The 19,400-nt window shown below is 36.9% G+C and overlaps 3 protein-coding genes across 4 annotated transcripts; 1 reads left to right on the top strand and 2 right to left on the bottom strand.

Moving 5' to 3' along the window:
- The first annotated feature begins 25 nt into the window (after positions 1–25).
- On the top strand, positions 26–7,273 carry LOC132106460 (zinc finger CCCH domain-containing protein 14-like). Of its 2 annotated transcripts, none has more exons than XM_059512155.1 (15): positions 26–195; positions 609–651; positions 1,170–1,284; positions 1,630–1,670; positions 2,078–2,237; positions 2,511–2,817; positions 2,904–3,070; positions 3,189–3,286; positions 3,757–3,888; positions 3,977–4,054; positions 4,956–5,115; positions 5,343–5,545; positions 5,825–5,972; positions 6,671–6,962; positions 7,167–7,273. In XM_059512155.1, exons 1-14 carry the CDS (start codon positions 160–162, stop codon positions 6,810–6,812), a joined length of 1,830 nt encoding a protein of 609 aa, XP_059368138.1. In that variant the 5' UTR covers positions 26–159; the 3' UTR covers positions 6,813–6,962; positions 7,167–7,273. The 2 variants fall into 2 exon arrangements, with proteins under 2 accessions (XP_059368138.1, XP_059368136.1); XM_059512153.1 differs by having other exon boundaries at positions 27–195; positions 2,508–2,817.
- A 313-nt stretch (positions 7,274–7,586) lies between these two features.
- Positions 7,587–12,032, bottom strand: eif2b2 (eukaryotic translation initiation factor 2B, subunit 2 beta). Its single transcript, XM_059512156.1, has 8 exons — positions 11,759–12,032; positions 10,816–10,936; positions 9,903–10,054; positions 9,645–9,808; positions 8,918–9,013; positions 8,647–8,784; positions 8,478–8,544; positions 7,587–7,839 (listed from the first exon to the last, which is right to left on the bottom strand). Exons 1-8 carry the CDS (start codon positions 11,928–11,930, stop codon positions 7,682–7,684), a joined length of 1,068 nt encoding a protein of 355 aa, XP_059368139.1. The 5' UTR covers positions 11,931–12,032; the 3' UTR covers positions 7,587–7,681.
- A 719-nt stretch (positions 12,033–12,751) lies between these two features.
- On the bottom strand, positions 12,752–15,418 carry tmed10 (transmembrane p24 trafficking protein 10). The gene is made up of 5 exons (XM_059512152.1): positions 15,166–15,418; positions 14,547–14,667; positions 14,338–14,411; positions 13,743–13,869; positions 12,752–13,643 (listed from the first exon to the last, which is right to left on the bottom strand). The coding sequence occupies exons 1-5, from the start codon at positions 15,349–15,351 to the stop codon at positions 13,522–13,524; spliced, it is 630 nt and encodes a 209-aa protein (XP_059368135.1). The 5' UTR covers positions 15,352–15,418; the 3' UTR covers positions 12,752–13,521.
- Between the last annotated feature and the right edge of the window lie 3,982 nt (positions 15,419–19,400).

The raw sequence follows: 19,400 nt of genomic DNA, 5'->3' as shown, positions 1-19,400 counted from the left end.
GAGACTGTCGTGCTCAACTGGTTGCGCATGCGCAGTATGAATAAAGAGGCGGCACGCGAGGCCTAGCAACGACAAACTGTTCTTCTGTCTTATTTTCTCAATGTCCTGTTAATTTAAATAATATCTTGACTCCGAGGGGAAACAACAAACCAAAAAAATATGGAGATCGGAACTGAAATCAGCAAGAAAATAAGGGTAAGTCTTTTACGATGCTTAGCGTGCTCGCTAACCTACAGCTGGGCTTGAATGAATGCTTCCTGATAAGTGCGAGTGTCTGCTGTTGCTTGTTTTTTGCCTTTTATCTGCATTTCTGTTTAATTAAATGTGTTTGGAGTGTTTTTTATATAGTGCAAAGTTTTGTTTGTTGTGTGTTTGAATATCAGTGATCGTCACTAAGTAAATTATTAACTATAGTAATCTTAACAGGACGTTGGGAATACCATGAATATTATGTCACATGAGCTTTCAGGACCATGATATGTACTTAAGTGCCATGTGATTTGTTATTTGATGCCATAATCGGTTCTGTTTTGTAAAGGTTAAATGTGTTAGTTAGTGTCTGTCTGCTAAATATAATCATATGATAATGTTAATTTCTTGTTTTTCAGACTGCTATCAAAGGAAAGTTGCAAGAGCTCGGCGCTTATGTGGGTAAGACCTGACGTCAGATATGCATCATTTATTTTGAATCCACTGCATTGTGTTTCAACAGTTTGTTAGTGTGCTTTCTGCAGAAAAAAAGTAAGAGAGAAGTCTTGTCATCTGCAAATCTGGAAGTTAAAGAATCCGATCAAAGTGACGCTTACAGCTGATGAACAGTTACATTCTCACTGTTGCTCCTTCACTGGCTTTATAGAAGCTTTATATTTGTATTGCAAAATGTTGTGCAATGTAAAATTACAATAGATTGAATACGATACATATTAGCATGAAAAAAAGAGTAGAATAAAACAATATTTTATTTAAACGATAAGAATAAATTATACAAATTAGTTGTAATCATTATTATTCAGGGTTAATTTAAATTAGAAGTAAATTCTTATGTCTTCATGCATGTCTAAATGATGTATAGGAAACAGGATCTCTATTAAGCAATTTCTGCATTAATTATTTGATTAATTTGATGGTTCACTGATCAGATTAAACATGTTTCTGTGTGTCTCTGTCAGACGAGGAGCTTCCGGATTACATCATGGTCATGGTGGCTAATAAGAAGAACCCAAAGCAGATGGCAGATGACCTGTCCTTGTTTTTAGGCAACAATACAATCAAGTTCACCGTATGGTAGGAAGTGATTGTTTTTGTTTTTTTAAGAAGTCCTTTCTGCGAACCAATGTTTTATTTATTTAAAATAATACAGTGAAAAATAATATTGTGAAGCATTATTATTATAATTTATAATGTTTTATATTTGAACATATTTTAAAATATAATTTATTTCTGTGATGCAAGTACTCTAGTAATTACTCTACTCATTATTACTAATCTTCAGTGTCACATGACTCTTTAGAAATCATTCTAATATGCTGATTTGCTGCCCAAGAAACATTTGATTATTATCCATGTTGAAAACAGTTGTGCTGATAAAGTATAAAACAATGAAGTAAATGCTGTTTGTGTGTGTTGTAGGTTACATGGTGTTCTGGACAAGCTCCGATCGGTTGCAGTTGGTGTGTGTTATGTTGGAGATCATGAGTCATGTCATGTGACTCTTTACATCCTGTCGTGCATGGTTTTTTTTTGGTTTTTTTTGCATTCAATATTAGTTAATAACAACATAACTCAGTTTAGTAATTTAACATTGAATTATATTGTGACTATTGACTGGAAAATTTGTCAGTTGTTCCATGTGCATCAGTTTTAAGATTTAATTATATCAAAAAGTCATTCTGAATTCGCATTAATTTTGTAATTTTTAGTTCTTGTGTGTCTTTTTCTTTTTGTAGATTTCTCATTCATTTTAGTGTCTCAGCTTAAACTTCTTAAACTTAAACTTGTCATTTAATTGCGAAGGCATCTTTTCTAATTTTTTTAGTGCAGTTAATTTAGTTTACCAATATTTCTATTTGTTTTGCAGAGCCCACATCCCTCCATCCGTCCGTTCTGCACTCAGAGAATAGCATCCCTGCAGAAAACACCAGGAGGGGGGCGGAGCCTCGTGCTCTTGCTATTTCCAGCTCACGTTCTGATAAGCTGGAGGGACGTGTCTCAAGCTCCGCCCACGAGAACCGCACCAGGTATTTAATTCCCATGAGTGGGTCAGCAAATCACTGCTAATTTTTTCTTAAAGGGATAGCTCACCCAAAAATGAAAATCTCTTGAGTTTCTTTCTTCTGCTGAACATAAAAGAATATACAGTATTTTGAAAAATGTTGGTAACCAAACATTTGCTGGTAGCCATTGATTTTCATAGTATTTTTGTCCATACTATGGATATCATTGGCTCCCATATCTCTTTAACCATGATTACTGATGATTACATGCTCACCAGTGTTTGCTTTATTTAGCAGGAGAGGCTCTTCTGAAAGACCCTCCAGACTCACTTCAACTGTCAAACCGCTGATGGAGGCGTCGTCAGAGGCTGTGATTGACATCAAGTCTGATCTGGATGATGACCTCATTGGCTACGACCCCCTGGAGCAGAGCTTGACCTCTCAGGCTTTATACAGCCGCTCGAGTCTGGACAGACCACGGCCAGCGCTGGAGTCTTCGAGACAAACTGCGGATGCTTACAGGTCCTCAAACGTCACTAGAGGTCAGGAAAGGTCTGGATCCAGCCATGGCCGGGTTTCCAGGAGCTCAGCGGAGAGCAGCAGGGTGAGTGGATTTTGGTATTGTGAAAGCATCAGTTCAGTCCATGATGCAGTAGCTCATCACCTCAATGAATGGCACCCTTCTGGCAGGAATTGTCCCGGAAACGAAAGGCGCCTGTAGCCAGTTCAGTAGTTCGGGTTCACAGAGGTCATGAACGCGGACAGGAGAGTGATTATCTGAATGAGGAGGAGGATGAAGAGGAGGAGGACTACGGTCTTGCCAGCAAAGTGTCTCTGCCATCGAAACCTGAACGCAAGTATGTTCCTCTTTGAAATAGAGATTTTTTTTTTTAAATATGGTTATTAAAAAAATATACTTTTCTTTTTTTTTTAATACTCCTACCAGATTAATTTGATGTTTTGTGTGTTTTGCAGACCTTCTCTCCCACCGGCCAAACAAGCCAACAGAAATCTGATCCTCAAAGCAATCTCAGAAGCTCAGGAATCCATCAATAAAACCACTACATACACAGGTTCAACAAATGCATTTAATATTATAATTAATAATAAGATCAATTGGTTTAACACCGTGTAGTTTATTACAGAGACTCTCATGTGACGTGTAAAAAAAATAAATATTGTGGCCTTGAATAAAGAATGTTTCTTCTATTTAGGAAATTGTTGTAATGAAGTACTGATTTGTTCTCTCATTTTGATTAAGGAAAATGGGAGAACAAATTATTACAATGCAGGGCTATTATCGTTAAAATTAGAACTATTTAAAAAATAATTACTTGAACGTTAACTGAAATATAAACATAAAAATTTGTATTTCAGCTAGCTACCAAGGCAAAGATTCTCATTTCAATTAAGTAATTTAATAAGTTTGCTTTAATTTAGTAATTTATTTTAATTATTGTAACTTGATGTACTAGAACAGGGGTCTCCAAAGCTGTAGTTTTAGACAATAATGCTAACCCTTGTTCTGTATTCTCACGTCTAGTTCCCCAGCAGCGGCAGACAGTTCCTGTGGCACCACGGACACGTTTGGCGAGAGACGAGATGAATAATGCTGCGATCCGATTGGTCCAGGAGCACCTGCACGCTCTGACGCCCCAGGACACGCTGCACAACTGTGAGTGTCTGTTGCTTAAAGAAATATTGTGTTGACAAAGAGAACAAGAAATCAAACTACAAATTGATTTCTTTTCTGTGTTTTGCAGCACAGTCCATAGCTTTAGCATCTCGTCTGCAGTTGGAGCTTCCCGAAGAGGACAGTCGAGAGCAGATCAGTGAAATCCGTGAGGAACATGACCTCATTTTGACCTCTGACAACAAAGTCTGTCTTAGGCTGATGATACACGGGGCAAATGTTTTAGCAATTTTGCCAGGCAACTTTTTTTTTTTTTGAACAAGGTTGCTTGGGCATGTTCCCATTGAGAATAGGTTACAAATTTCTTTCTGGATATTTTAGATCGGACATGGGCCCTGGGTTTCAACTGGATGCCCATTGCTCAAAAAGTTGCCCTGTGTATCATCAGCCTTAGCTGTTAAAATGGAAGTCATTCAGTCACATTTTCTGATGCTCTATAGTCTTTTGTAACCTGAATTTTGACTAAAGACACACACACACTCACACAGACGGTAAGATACCATCTGATCAACATGTAAAGCAATTGACCGTTTAGAATATATTTGAATATGCACTATCGTTAAAAATAGATTAGGGTCAGTACAATTGTATTTTTACAAGAAATTAACTTATTCAACAAGGATGCATTAAATTGATCAAAAGTTACAGTAAATACTTTTGTAATGTTATAAGAGTTCTGTTTCAAATGTTTTTTTTTTTTTTTTTTATATCATCAAAGAATCTTTGAAAAGCTTCCACAAAAACATTAATCAGCACAACTGTTTTCAGCATTGGTAGAATCGTCAATTATAATTTCCAAAGGATCATGTGAAGCTGAAGACTGGAGTAATAATGCTGAAAATACAGCTTTGCATTACTGGAATAAGTTAAAATGTTTCAATAGCAAAGACTTATTTTAAATTGTAAAAATATTTCACAGTATTACTATTTTTACTGTATTTTTGAACAAATTTATGCAAGCTTTATTGATCATAAGATGCCTCTTTCAAAAATTGAAATCTTACCGACCCCAGACTTTTGAACAGTAGTGTACTGTTGTTGTTTTTCAGAGCTGCAGGTTTTGGAGGCGGCGAGACTCAACGCTCTGGACACTCGTTCATTTATCATGAGGAAACCAGTACTTGACCAGACTCCACCAGTGAGCAGCAGGCCTAGCACTGTCAATCAAACTGAAGACCCACCCATCACACCCCGAATGGTGCAGGCCAGGTATGACAGACCTGTTTCAAGCAAAAACAATGTTGAGAATCATATTTTTATACTTTTTTTTTTTTTTTTTATGTTTGAAAGAAGTCTCTACTGTTCACCAACAGAAAAAAACATAGTGAAAATATAATTATTGTAAAGTATCAAAAATAACTTATTGCTGAGATTTTCAGCATCATTACTCCAGTCTTTAGTGTCACATGATCATCTCTCATTCTGTTCCTCTGCAGAGAGAGAGCGGAGGTCGTGGAAGCAGCGAGTCCAAAGTTCATCGTGACATTAGATGGAGTTCCCAGTCCGTTAGCAAACTGCACTGATCAGGTGGAGATTGAGCCTGAGGACGAGTTCAATACGACCTCTGACCTTCCCGAAAATACTGGACCCAAACCTGCCGTCCACCTCAGACTCGGCACTGAGCTTCTAAACACTGGTGGTAAGATGAAGATCCTAATGCTTTAGAGGACTTATCCGTTTATTTATTTATTTATATGGGTGAAACGGTTCACAAAACTCACGGTTCGGTACGTTTTCGATACGGGGAGGTGTGGGTAATTGCTTATGTTGCAGTGTTGGAAACCATTAAGGAGAGCCAATGGATTTCTCCGTAAACAACATGCAAACTTTTTTTGCCGTTATGCAGGCGGACTACTTAATCTCAGTCAGTTCACTGTGCAGAATTCTTATTTCCTAACATTCTGTGTTTCTCCTGCAGACAGAGAGTTAGATGAGGTGGAGGCGGAGGCCATGGACATAGAGTCGCTTCAGGCTGCACGACAGAAACTTCCAGAACGCTGCAAGTTTTGGCCTGCGTGCAAGATTGGAGACGAGTGTCTGTACCATCACCCCAACACACCGTGCAAGTGAGAACATATTACCAGCCCATGACTGAACAAACTCACACTATAAACCCGCTCCACACACAGCATATTGGACCAGTCGATCAACAACTGATCAGTGTGGTTTTTTTTTTTTTTTTAATTCTAATTTATTCTATTCAGGTTGTTGTTGTTGTTTTTTTCAATTTATTTTTAATTTTTTGTACCTTTTTTAAATGAGCATTGTGTAATATTTACAAAGATCTATTGACAAAAATACAATATAATATACTTAACTATGTTTTCATAGGTCTTCATAGTGTTTTCCTCTTTTATTCTATTAAATGTATATTTTCACAGCAATCAACAATTATCTAGTCTACATTTTTATTCAAATTTTTGCATTCAATTCTATTTACTGAATTATTGTTGTTAGTTTCTTTCTTTTTTTGTAACTTATAACAGTGAACAATTGACCAGTGTTTTTTCTATTCTATTTTTTTTATATACATTCAGTAAATTATGAGCAACAGCTCACTTTTGTTTTTTTTGCTCCGTCTATTGAATATAGGTGTATTTTTATTTATTTTTACTTAATTTTTCATAGTCTGTTTTTCTTTCTTGTCATTATCAGTGGTGCTGGAAATGAGTAATTAATATTAAATTAATAATTTGTGACATTTCTTTTCAGTCATACGTAGTAATGCATATTATGCAAATGTCTTTTTTTGGTTCCTTTGCAGAATGTTTCCCAACTGTAAATTTGGCAACAAGTGTCTGTTCATTCATCCAAACTGTAAGTTTGATGCTAAGTGCACCAAGAAGGACTGTCCATTCACACACGTCAGCTGCAGACTCAACAACCCTACAAGAGCAGGTGTGTAAGATGAAGATGAAATACACTGGGATGTGTTATAAATGGCCGCTGACCTTTAAACTGTGACCTCTGACCCTGCAGATCCGGCTCCAGCAAGCACCGTGTGCCATTTCTTCCCAGAGTGTAAAAAGCTGGACTGTCCTTTCTACCACCCCAAAGTGAGTCTTGCATCAATCTGTTTCACTTTAAGGGATACAGTTGTGTTTATGTGAAGTTTAAGAACTTAAAAGTCTCGGAAATGTCAACTAAAAACCCAAATATGGCAAAAAGTCAGATTTTAAACATTTTAACAAGTTAACAAATTCAAAATCGTCTTCTTTTATTTTTGTGTTTAAGTTCCTCCTTTTGTTTGTTTCCCGCAGCCATGTAGATTTGCTGCTCAGTGTAAGCGAGCGGGCTGTACTTTCTACCATCCAGCGGTGGCAGTGCCACCCAGAAGTGCTCTGAAATGGACCAAAACACAGAGCAGGTGCCACAAACTCACAGACAACTGCAGCAAATCCAATGAAATGTACTTGTGTATCCAATATCTGTAAAGAGCACCTGTCTCTTTGTTTTCCCACAGTTGAGAAACACTCAAGTGAACGATCACGGCTGAGCTGCAGCGTTTCTACTGTGCATGAAGAGCTTTTCGTCTCGAGCATCATTCTGATCAATTTTGTTGTGTTTTCAAGTTTTTTTTGACTAATTTTTAAAACATGAATTGCAAGTTTGTGAACTATTTACTGAATATCTTTGGTGTATTAAATGTCAGTAATACACACACACACACAGATGTTGTCTTTACTCTTTATATATGGATCAGTAGCTTAAATATTCACAATCACAGAATCTTAAAAGCCCAGACATGCAAGTCCAAGATTCTTTATTTTTCGGTCTACAGTTCATGATCTTCAGGGTGGTAAAGTTCACTCATCAAGCGGTAAATGTATGACGGAGCGTTCCCCCCAATGTTTGAGATGAACAGTGTGATGAGCTCTGGAGGAACATAGTCGAATACCGGACAGTGAGCATTGACCTTAGACAAGATCTCACCTGGAAACAGAAAACAGTCATGACAAATGTTGCTCATGATTTTAACAAAATGACTTTACTACTTAGGGAAGTAAAACTAGTTCTTGTAAAGTAGAAATACAGATTGTCTGTAAACAATGCAGAAGAGTTTGTTTCTTCATCAGAACAGGTTTGCATCAACTGCAGTGAATGGGTGCCGTCAGAATGAGAGTCCAAACAGCTGATAAAAACACCACTCCAGTCCATCAGTTAATATCTTGTGAAGTGAAAAGCTGGGTGTTAATAACAAACAAATTCAAGACATTTTTAACTTCATGCATCCAGCTAAAATATAAGTCCTCTATCTATAATATTTAAATTAAGTTTTTCACAATATGTTAATTGATGGATTATAGTGGTGTGGGTTACTTGTCATGTTTTTATTAACTGTTTGGACTCTCATTCTGATGGCACCCATTCACTGCAGAGGATCCTCTGGTGAGCAAGTGACGTGACGCTACATTTCTGCCAATCTGTTCTGATGAAGAAACAAACTCTTCGACATCTTCGATGGCATGAGGGAGAGTAACTTTAAAGCAAATAAGTTTTTCTAAACTTCTTATTGACAATTTCAGTTTTGAGGTTGCTAAAAGGAGTAAAATGTTCCTGTGTGATGTTACCTTCAGTAAAGGGAAGCACTTCATGTGGTGAAACAAATTTATGAAACGTGTCCTCCTCATTGGGAAACTACAACAACAAAGATGCAAATAAAACCTCAAAAACAGCATGCATGTACAAGATCGTATCTACTGATTTTAATTTTGTGTGAGTGTGAGGGGTGTCAGATACCTGCGGCGAGAGCTTGAACATGGGAGCGCAGACGATGAGAGGAGTCGAATGATGTTTGGCAGCCAGAGCCAGTGTGTGTGTGCCGTTAACCGCCCGCAGACCCCCGTTAGCCAGAACCGTCTGTGTGCCGATGATCACCTGAACAACACATGCACGTGATTCAGTCAGGTATTCATCTCACTCCAATCATTCATCAAGAAACTAGAGTCTGTGTATGACTAACATGTTTTAAAACGACATTTCCAGTTCATGCATCTATTCATTATTTCACCTTGTTGACTCTTGACATCACAGCGAAAATGGCCGCGTCTGGGATAACCGTTGTCTCGATGTCCTCTTTGCAAAGACTTGTGGCCATTTCATGACCCTGATGGACAAAAAAAAAAATGTTGTTTAGTTGTTACTATGAAGAACCTCAATTTACAACACCACTTAAAAACCAAAACCAATATGAAGTTAAACTCCTAAAAAATTCATATTCTAAATTCATATAAAACTAATATAAAAATACCGGTAGTACTATTAATATACATACAGTAAAAACAGAAATTATTATTATTTAGATAATACTACATAATATTTGTATTTAATTAGATTATAAAAATGTAATAGTATATGTATTAATAATGATACACATTAATATAAAATGTTCATTTAATTTTATTGTATAATTTGTAGTTAACTTATTATTAAAAATGAAATAGTAAAATCTTATATGTATTCTTAATAATAATAAAAATAATGAAATGGTAAAAAATAAACAGTAAAAAATGTAAATCTATTAAATACAATAGTCATTTCAAATAATTTGAACTTTTACTATTATTATTTACAAATATTAATAATTATAATATTATGATAATTTCAGTAACAGTACATAATTGTTAAACATGACCATGTTATTCATTTTTGCCTGTCGGTTTTATTATATGCCAGTAATGAGATGTGTTTCTGAGAGCCGCTTTAGTAAAATATAATGGTAGCAAATATGTACTCACTTGACAGAAGGGTGCACACTCTGCAACGATGACGTGAAATTTGCGTTTCCTCGCCGCATCTTTCAGGAAAGCCTCCACTGTTCTGGAGCGGCCGATGGTCATGATGACTTCATTAGAGTGAATGTGTTCCAGCGCCTGCATGGAGATGTTGTCTGTGGTGCCCTCTAAAAACCACAGACACATTTAACTTTACAAGAATATATAAAAGACCAAATCTGATGATCAGTATGCTGGATGAAGCCATCTATGGATTCTCACCCAGTTCTGTCAGCAGTTCGTTGATGGCTTCAATGACATTGGCTTTGAGATGAGGGAAGGGTTGTCTGAAGTTGTCTTCGCTGGAGCCTCCAGATGTCAGCAGCTTGTGCAGAGATTCCTGTTGATCCGTCTCTTCACTGCTGCCTCTGGACCTGAAGAGAGATTCAGATTGATCATCTAAAAATGTGTATTCTGTTATTATTTACTCACTATCATGTTCCAAAACCAGTCTGTTGGTGTTCATCTTTTTTTTAACTTAAAATCTTAACTATGGTATTTAACTTTCTGCCCTCTAGTGGTTGAACCATAAAATTGTACGTTATTTGTGGAGGAGTTTTGTTTTGGGCGTGTTAAAAATATCTAACGTTACTGCTATTTATATCAGATAAGGGTGGAAATTATAACTAGGAAAGACTATTTCTAGGCAAACATACCTAAGTAGTAAATGGTTTAGCGATATTATGGTAAACCAATATAAAGATTGTTTTGTAAACTGCAGATGTGATGCTTATACAAACTAGGCTATGTTGATTCGAGTTTTATTATGGGTAACGTTAATGTTTGCTTTTTTGTCTTTTTGATTGCGAGCTCTTTTCGGTTTGTGTTGTTATGTTTGAGTATGTAATTTCCCGGTAAATCAGTCCTGACAACTCTAATAAAAAAAAAAAGTATGTCCCTCTATTGGACAACATTAGTATTGCAGACCTTATCTGTCATTCACACTGAGAAAATGCTGAAATTTGATTGGATACTATGTTTGTTCCTTTGACTAAGTGATATTTAAAGGAAATATTAGCAAGCTAGTGTATCAATATAATGCATACTAATAAATACAGTTTTTATTCGCTGCTTCAGGTTTTGTATATTAGTGTTAGGGAACAGGGAATGAAGTTATAAGGTTGATTTCAGATACCTGGCATATTCTTCTCGTATGATCTTCAGCACCCTGCGGACCATGTTACCAACGGTGGTCTCAGACGGCTGTGCCGCTGTCATCCTTCTGCCCTCCTTCCGTATAATTTCCATCAGCTCACCTGAAAAAACACACCAGAGAACAAGATCCTGTAAGATCCAGTAGGGAAGTCGTGGCCTAATGGTTAGAGAGTCAGACTCCCAATCGAAGGGTTGTGAGTTCGAGTCTTGAGCCAGCAGGAATTGTGGGTGGGGGGAGTGCATGTACAGTTCTCTCTCCACCTTCAATACCACGACTTAGGTGCCCTTGAGCAAGGCATCGAACCCCCAACATCGAACCCCCAACTGCTCCCTGGGTGCCGCAGCATAAATGGCTGCCCACTGCTCCGGGTGTGTGCTCACAGTGTGTGTGTGTGTGTGTGTGTGTGTGCACTTCGGATGGGTTAAATGCAGAGCACAAATTCTGAGTATGGGTCACCATACTTGGCTGAATGTCACGTCACTTTTTTTTTTAAACCAGAGGGTTCTATACTGGGGGCCGAACCCTATGGGGCCACAAGGAAGTGCTACAGGGTCTGAGAGAAAATAATTATATAAAAATAAAATGAATATTAAAACATTTAAATAACAAATAGTTAATTACATCTATTAAAACGATTAGATACAATAATTACAATAAAATAATTATTAAAAATAGAATTGTGTTAAAAAAACAATATATATAACAGTAAAGTACTACAGTAAGTAGAATGTAACTAATGAAAAAACTGTAACTGGAATCATTTAAATTGTGGGGACCCTCAGAAATATGAAAAGTTCTGCTGTAAACCACAGACACACGCACCACTAAACAGCCCAGACACAGTGAAGTCATTTGTAGAGAAGACCGAGTAAGATCAGCGGACAACGCTCTGGTTTTGATCCGATATAGAATGCTTACTCACCGGCGTTGCTCCAGCGGGCCTGCGCGGTGATTTTGCGGAGTAAAGCGGTCGTTTCTCGCGCAGTTTCCGCGGAGCCCCGGAGTGATCCTGCCCCGCTGCCGCAGCGCTTGAGCTCGGACAGAAACGACTCGATGCGCTCGGACAGATCCATCTCTTTATCAGCGCCAGGCATTTTGACTAGTGTCTCAGTAAAGCGCTGATTTCACTCACTCGACAGCTTGAACACTCGCGGAACCAGACACAAACCTCCTCCGGTTCATGAATCCTGCTCTTCTTCTGTTATTCATCGGCGATCAGGACTGTGTTGTAACAGCCCCACCAACCGTCCATCATATCAACACTCACTCAAGTCTTTTCTGTAACGCTTTTGAATAGATCATATAAAACAAATTGCCTCATGTAGAACCCACGAAGTAGCCTAATAATGTTTTGCAAAATTTTAATATATGCACTGTTATGGCTATATAAAACTTGCTAGTTAATGAATTGTTGGTAAGTCATCTCTTACACTCACTGTCAAAAATACAGGAAAAAGAAGAATATTTTTAAATATTATTACGATTTAAATAAGATTTTTTTCTGTGATGCAAAGTTTTATTTTTAGCATCATTACCCCAGTCTTCACTGTCACATGATCCTTCAAAAATAGTTTTTAGGTATTTTAGAATATTATGCAAACTTGAAATATTTTCCATCTTGTTATAATTTATGATTTTCAGATTCTCTAAGATGGTAATGACTAAATAATTTTAATAACTCACAAACACTCAAAATACTTTACTAACAATTTTTATTGAACGACAAGCCAATTATATTTCCGAAATCCACTTTCACCAAAATTAATTAGAATCTGATCCAAACCTTTTACCCAGGACATGTGTAACCACTATTCCATAAAAGCATTTGCAAAGTAGAAAATGAAAAATCAAAGTCTAGTTTGATCTGTCAAATACGGGTAGATCCTGTAACAAACCAGAACTGATGGAGAAGTGATGGCATTTATGCACCTTTAACCTCATGCTCCCTGCAGGAGTTCTGTTGGATTGAACATTTATTCAGTTTGTGGAGAAACTAACACTCGACAATAATCATAGATGAACTCACACTTTCCCATAAGCAAACTAAAAAGACATGCTGCCCCACAAAATAAAACTGCTTAAAAATTAGTATTTCTCAAAATCAGAATGATATATGACAGCTTGAAGCTCTGATGTGCGATCGCTCTCTCTTCACTTGCAGTGAGTGGGACTTCATTTTAATAAAATGGCTTTGAATTACCAAACATAAGTTTTTATAGAAATAATACAGACAGCTAAACACATCAGTCTACAATCTGCTCATGTGAAACAATCATCCTATCTTTCCAAATAACAGGCAGAACTGATTACAGTAATTAACACACACACACACACACAGTTCACAAGTTTCTCTCACAGGTGCATATCTTTTATCTGTTATAGGGGCTTGTGCTGTCATTTAGTATAAATACAAGAAAATAAAGCAAAAAAAAAAAGAAAAACTGGGTGTGTTTTTTTCCAATTGATACGGAACAAGCTTGTATCAAAAATGTACACGCACTGAAAACAATTTGGCTGCTAGGCATCAATTGCTTCCCAGAGAATTCCTTGATGCACGTCCACTCCCGATAAACTTCAGTTCACCCGCGGCGACTGGAATAAATCGCCGAGGCAAAGCAAAATGTCAGGGGCCGGAGGTTCTGATGTGAGGAAGAAGTTCTGGGTCCCTGATTGTTCAGGCAGATTTTACTCAATGAGCTTCTTGGCCTTGAAGAAGCGGCGCAGGTAGAAGACCTGCCACGTGGCCAGACCGATCAGACAGCACATGGAGAAGATGCTGAAGTACAACACACGTGTGTTGGTGGACTCTGCAAAACACGACAGAACATCAGAGCTTGTGACTCGTTTACCAGTCACGTTTATTGAGCTGGAATTAAACTTCAGTGGGATGTTCTGTTGGTTCTTACCATTCGTATCTCTCATCTCCTCCTCTCTCTTCTTCATGTAGGCAAAGTCATTGACAACAGATTCTGAAAGATCTTCCAGCCGACGGAGTTCTACTTCCAGGGGCTTCAGTTTTTCAACCTTGGCAATCTTAACAAGCGAAGAATAACTTCAGACTGACTAAACAATCAAAGCAACAGCTGCAATTCTGCCTGGAACAGTAGATGTAGATCATCTCCAAAAGCAATGCACACTACCATTCAAAAGTCTGGGGTAAGCATTTAGACTAATAAAAGAAAAAATGTATCATGTGTTCTACAAAAACATTAAGCAATACAAGGGTTTTCAACACTGAAAACAAACAAATTAACATATTAGAATGATTTCTGAAGGATCATGAGACATTGAGGATTGGAGAAATTATGCCGAAAATTCAGCTTTGCATCACAAATTATATGCACATAGAAGAGTTGTTTTAAATGGTACTTATAATTTACATTTTTTTACTGCATTTTTAATCTGATAAATGCAGGCTTGGTGAGCATATAATAAACTTTTTTTAAAACCAACCCCAAACTTTTGAAAACGTCTGCACATTGGAAATCAAAGCAAACAAACCTCTTCATAATTTTTGGCCTCAACACCGTGCTTCATGTCCAAGTTGATCTGTTGGTCAGGAACTCTACCAGTTCCTAAATAGAAGAAAAAAAGTAAAAATCAATTGTATATCGGTGCTGATTCAGAATCAATTTGTATCATCATACCATCACATGTCATATGTCAGCAAAGGTGCTATCAGAAAGTCTCCAGACATGTCAAACACTCACCCATAGGTGACTTGCTCTCGAAGCACACCTCAAACATGTCATAGTCCTCTGTGGTGAAGGCAAACTTGCCTTTGGTTGCATCTTCTTTCACATAAAGGATGTGTCCGGAGGAGTCTGTGATCTAACAGGGCCACAACATTGGATATTCAGTTACAGCCAAACAGCTAGGTTTATTACAAGGAAGGCCAAAAATTGTATAATTCAATTAAATTATGTTAATCCGTTTACACCTTCTCTGTATGTGTGTGTGGAAGAGTGACGTGTTACAACTCGAGTGAATGAGACACGGTGAAAAACAAACTACACTCACATTTATTCTTTACACGCTTTATGTTTCTAAATAAATGTATAGGGTCATTAACATAACTCATTTGATTTATTTAACTAGCTAAATGTTATTAAAAACGAACTATGAAGAATCGTTAAATCGCCGTCCAACCAGGAAGCGCCATGTAACACTAACATAAGGCCTTGCGTTTAAACTCAACGAACTGCGACAATCATCACGGATTAACTAAAAACTCAAATCAAACGTAAAGTGACTGGAGAATACAACTGTAACGACTGTTTGTGCGAATATTTAAATCGTTAATCCGGTAAATGCGTGGCGTGACGTCACCTTCAGGTTGGTTTTCGTGTTTGGCTGCTCGCTGATGTCGTATTCTCCGGTAACGAGCACGTCTTTATGGATCTCCTCCCGTAGACACTTTCTGCTGCGCACCGGTAGGTAGAATGAGATCGATACGACCGACTGAACCAAAAACAGCAATGAGAGAGAGAGCGAGAACACACGGAACCGCGCCATGACGAGCTGATCGCTCCACTACTGCAGGCCCGGATTGAGCTGCGCACTGCGCCTGCGCTCTGAGTCCGCGCATGCGCAGATTGCGTACTGTCTCTGCGGCTCTCTGAGAATCTAGAGCGCCTTCTCGTGGAGACGCAGGGAGTAGCGCAGGCCTCCCTAAACACGTTGCACATGTTTTATTATTTTACTTTTAGAGACATTTTATGCAGTCTGAAGCAAGGTCCTAAATTTACCATGAATTCGGGCAAAATAATCCTATTAAGTGACAAAATGCTAGGATAAATGATGGGTAAAAATCGATAGCCTGAATGCACTGTAAGTCGCTTTGGATAAAAGTGTCTGCTAAATGCATAAATTTAATTTAATTTAATTTAGAATGCAACATGTATTCAGTTTGTGGGGGCAAAATAATGCTCCAGTGAAGTTCGTTTTTGTGCATATTTTTTCTATTCTATCTATTCTATTCTGTTCTATTATGTTCTATTTTAATTAAGGAAAATATGCGCATGTATTCAAAGCCTCAGCAGATACTGTAGTGGCTTGTAGCTGTGAGTTGTTGAATGTTGAATAAAGTGTTTTAATGAGGAAATTCTCAAATAATCAACATTGAAAACATGCACTGTGACACAAATGCGACTGAAGTTTATTTAAAGTGCTATGATATTGTGGCCATACATTATTAACAACTACTTCTGTATTTATTTATTTATTTATTTAATAGATAACAGAGATAAATATTTACATTTAATTTCCTTCCCATTAATGAATTCAGTTGATATATGTGGAAAAAATGGACAAACACTGTGTATTTTGGTAAGAAAAGTGCTCTCATCAAAGTACAAATACTTCATATTATTTTGTGCTATATGTTTTATCTCCTTGTGAGAGGTTTTGCCATATTATCAACCTCCAGTCGACTTTGAAGAGATTTGGTCAGGATCAGAAAAAAATAAGAAGTCAGACCTGTGTTGGTTTTGGAGATTTCTTTAATACAGTGATTTAAAAGGTTAATTTGCCCAAAAATTTATATTCTGTCATTAATTACCCTCATGTCGTTCCAAACCTGTAAGCGATTTGCTCGGCCTCATAGCAAATTCAGTGAACAGGGCCCAGAATTCCTAGTGACGGCTCTGTGCAACTGCAGTGTTCCCAGTCCCAGAAACATTGCAAGGATACCAGTGTGACACCAGTGGCTAAACTTCAGTTTTGCGAAGCTATGAGAATAAATCAACGTAATCAGCATTTAATTACATTCAGGAGAGCAAACAATGATGATTACCTTGATTTAGTTCTGAGGAAAGTGCGCACATGCATCGTGGTACTCTCCAAAATAAAGGATAGTAACTTGGGGAGAAGAATTGTTGAATACATTACGTTATTTTTGTTTTCTTTGTGCACAAAAAGTATTATTGTAGCTTCACAAAACTGAAGTTGAGTCATGATATCACATGAACTGTTTTACCGATGTCCTTGATACGTTTCTGGAACTTATTTTTATTAAAATTAAAATTAAAATTAATTTGTGTTCCAAATGAAGGTCTTAAGGGTTAGGAATGACATGAGGGTTAGTAATTAACTTTAAACTTTAAATTTTAACTGTGTTTTTATTGAACGTTTTTCTTTTTTATAAAAGAAATAAATAAATTACCAACAGCAAAAAAATAAAAAAATAACAACAATTAAAGTTAAAATAAATACACAAATCCTTGACAGCACTTCAAAGAATACACCACATACCAGTACATTCGCTGCATTGTTCAAGCATTAACATATATTAAGTCTATTTATTTCCAGCAGATTTTCTATTGGTGTCCACCTCTTTTGAAAAATGTCATGCATCGGAATATCTCTTTATAAAACTTTATTGATTTCCCTTTTAACACCTTGCCAATACTCTTGTATTTTGGGACATTCCCAGAATATGTGCACATAGTCCCCCACCATCCCGCAACCTCTCCAACATTGTGATAATGGCGAAGTACTGTCAAATTTGGCAACCACCAGTGGAACTCTAAAGAATCTCATTTTCATTTTCGAATCAAATTCCTTCCACATTTGACTGCTGATATCCTTACGACAGCTAGCACATATATTTAACCACATCTCATCCTCTATTACAGTATTTAACTCTAGTTCCCAGTTTCTTTTGATATGAAACGTGTCATCAGATCGGTCCTGCATTAACTTCCCATAAATATGTGCTATATTAAATACTTTTTTTAAATACATTTTTATTTTGTGCTAAACTATACTTTTCAAACCTACTCTTATTTCTTCCGATCTGAAATAAATGATTTGTGTAAATTAAAATTAACATTTTTGGAAGTACCTTTTTCCGAAGTAAAAATTAACAAATCATCTTATAATTTACCGTGAAAACCTGTAAACCGACATTCCCGGAATTCCTAATAGTTTTATCACATATAGGCCTATGTTAGTGTTTTATGTTACACAATATGTAGTTTACTTAATGTTTATTGCATCATTTTAGTTTCATGTGTGTTACCAATATTTTTTTTGTTGTTGTCAGTACATGTTGAATCAGATTCTTATTAGCAGTGTGGCCTTGATTTACTGGTTTAAAATGTAATTATTTTTGTAAATTACAATTTCAAACTGAAACACTTACAGATTGTTACATATGCTCATATTTATTACTGCCTTTAATCACTGGGTGAAAGGTTGTCAGCTGTAAAATTAGTGTGACATCTGCCTACTATCAATATCTAGTAGTGACCCTAAATTAGCTTTTATAAATGTGTTTTCATCTAAATAATCAGCCACTTTTCTCGTGCCTTAGTTTGGTAAATATCCACCAGATGATGTAGAAAATGGCGGCGATCCAACTGTGTGTCTCTATCAGTGAGGGAGCAGTGCATTAGGGTCTATCTTTAGCCTGGATTCTCTCTGCCTTTTTTTCCCTTTTCTCCAGCTTTTTTTTCCCTCAGCTCTCCAGCATACGTTGCCTGTCTGTTTCCTCCCCTGGGCTGCTGCATCGACGCAGGTCGGCGTCACTGTGTGCTAATTTTACTGCTGTTGATGCTGATGGTGAAGGCAGCGCACCTGCTATTTCTGTCTCTGCCTCTCTCTGGGGTCTGCCAATTGTATTAATAGACAGGGAATTATTACATACTACGTGATTTAACGTCAGGGCCACTATCTCCCTCACTGGCTGTGTCTGCTGTTAGAGTTACAAAGCGGTAGTTTTGAGCTTTTGCTTTATAAATGCAATGCTTAACATTTTATTCAGCCTTTTGGGATAGCATTTTGTTTTGTCAGTATCTTTCAGTTCTTCATTTTTATAATTTTAATAGCCACTGACTGAATTTAACAGTGTCAGCATAAAAAAAAAGGAAGAAGATCTTCACGTTCTTTAGTTTCAAGAGTCACTTGTTAAGTGTGCAACCGCGATAAGCAAGAAACAGGAAGGAAGTGACCTAGGCGTAATGGCGTGGTTGCGTCACAGTCTCTTACGCACATGATAATTTCCACTGTATTTTCTTAGGGCAGCAATATATTATAGATAAAATAATGCAAACCAAGCGCAAGGGCTCTGGTAATTGGTTTAGATGAATGTTGACACATTTAGGATTTACACAGATCCACGATTTGGTGTTTATCAGTACATGTGCTCAAACATCAAACACGCAGAATCATAGTTTAAACATTAACAGGAAATCCTAATGCCTCATTCATCATTAAGTTGTGGTTTGAATCATATAGTTCATTCGCAGGCCAAATGACCACGGAAAGTTAAACATGAAAACTTGAAAGCGTAGTAGCCTACCTGAACTATATACATTTTCTTGAAAGAAGTCTCACCAAAACAGCTTTTTTTTTTTTTTTTAATCAAAAATCTAACTTCAGTTTAAAACAACAAACTGTACAATTATGATATATTGTTACTATCTAAAATATATTTATAAGTTATAAATGTCTTTAGTGTCACTTCTGATCAATTAATGTTTTGGTGAATTATCTCTACTATATTGATAAAAATTAGATTTTTATTGATGCGATTAATTATGATTAGGAGATACTGTTGTTCA

This window comes from Carassius carassius, chromosome 27, assembly GCF_963082965.1.
Source record: "Carassius carassius chromosome 27, fCarCar2.1, whole genome shotgun sequence".
Classification (NCBI taxonomy): Eukaryota; Metazoa; Chordata; class Actinopteri; order Cypriniformes; family Cyprinidae; genus Carassius; species Carassius carassius.
This window is presented reverse-complemented; position numbering and strand designations above follow the sequence as displayed.

Coding starts and splice junctions, on each gene's coding strand:
- LOC132106460 (XM_059512153.1), top strand. CDS start 160: ATGGAGATCGGAACTGAAATCAGCAAGAAAATAAGG. Junction 1,671..2,077: donor GCTCCGATCGGTTGCAGTTG/GTGTGTGTTATG, acceptor TTTGTTTTGCAG/AGCCCACATCCCTCCATCCG. Junction 2,818..2,903: donor GCTCAGCGGAGAGCAGCAGG/GTGAGTGGATTT, acceptor CCCTTCTGGCAG/GAATTGTCCCGGAAACGAAA.
- eif2b2 (XM_059512156.1), bottom strand. CDS start 11,930: ATGCCTGGCGCTGATAAAGAGATGGATCTGTCCGAGCGCATCGAGTCG. Junction 10,937..11,758: donor GGCCCGCTGGAGCAACGCCG/GTGAGTAAGCAT, acceptor GTGTTTTTTCAG/GTGAGCTGATGGAAATTATA. Junction 10,055..10,815: donor ATACGAGAAGAATATGCCAG/GTATCTGAAATC, acceptor ATCTCTCTTCAG/GTCCAGAGGCAGCAGTGAAG.
- tmed10 (XM_059512152.1), bottom strand. CDS start 15,351: ATGGCGCGGTTCCGTGTGTTCTCGCTCTCTCTCTCATTGCTGTTTTTG. Junction 14,412..14,546: donor CGAGAGCAAGTCACCTATGG/GTGAGTGTTTGA, acceptor TCTTCTATTTAG/GAACTGGTAGAGTTCCTGAC. Junction 13,870..14,337: donor AGGCCAAAAATTATGAAGAG/GTTTGTTTGCTT, acceptor TCGCTTGTTAAG/ATTGCCAAGGTTGAAAAACT.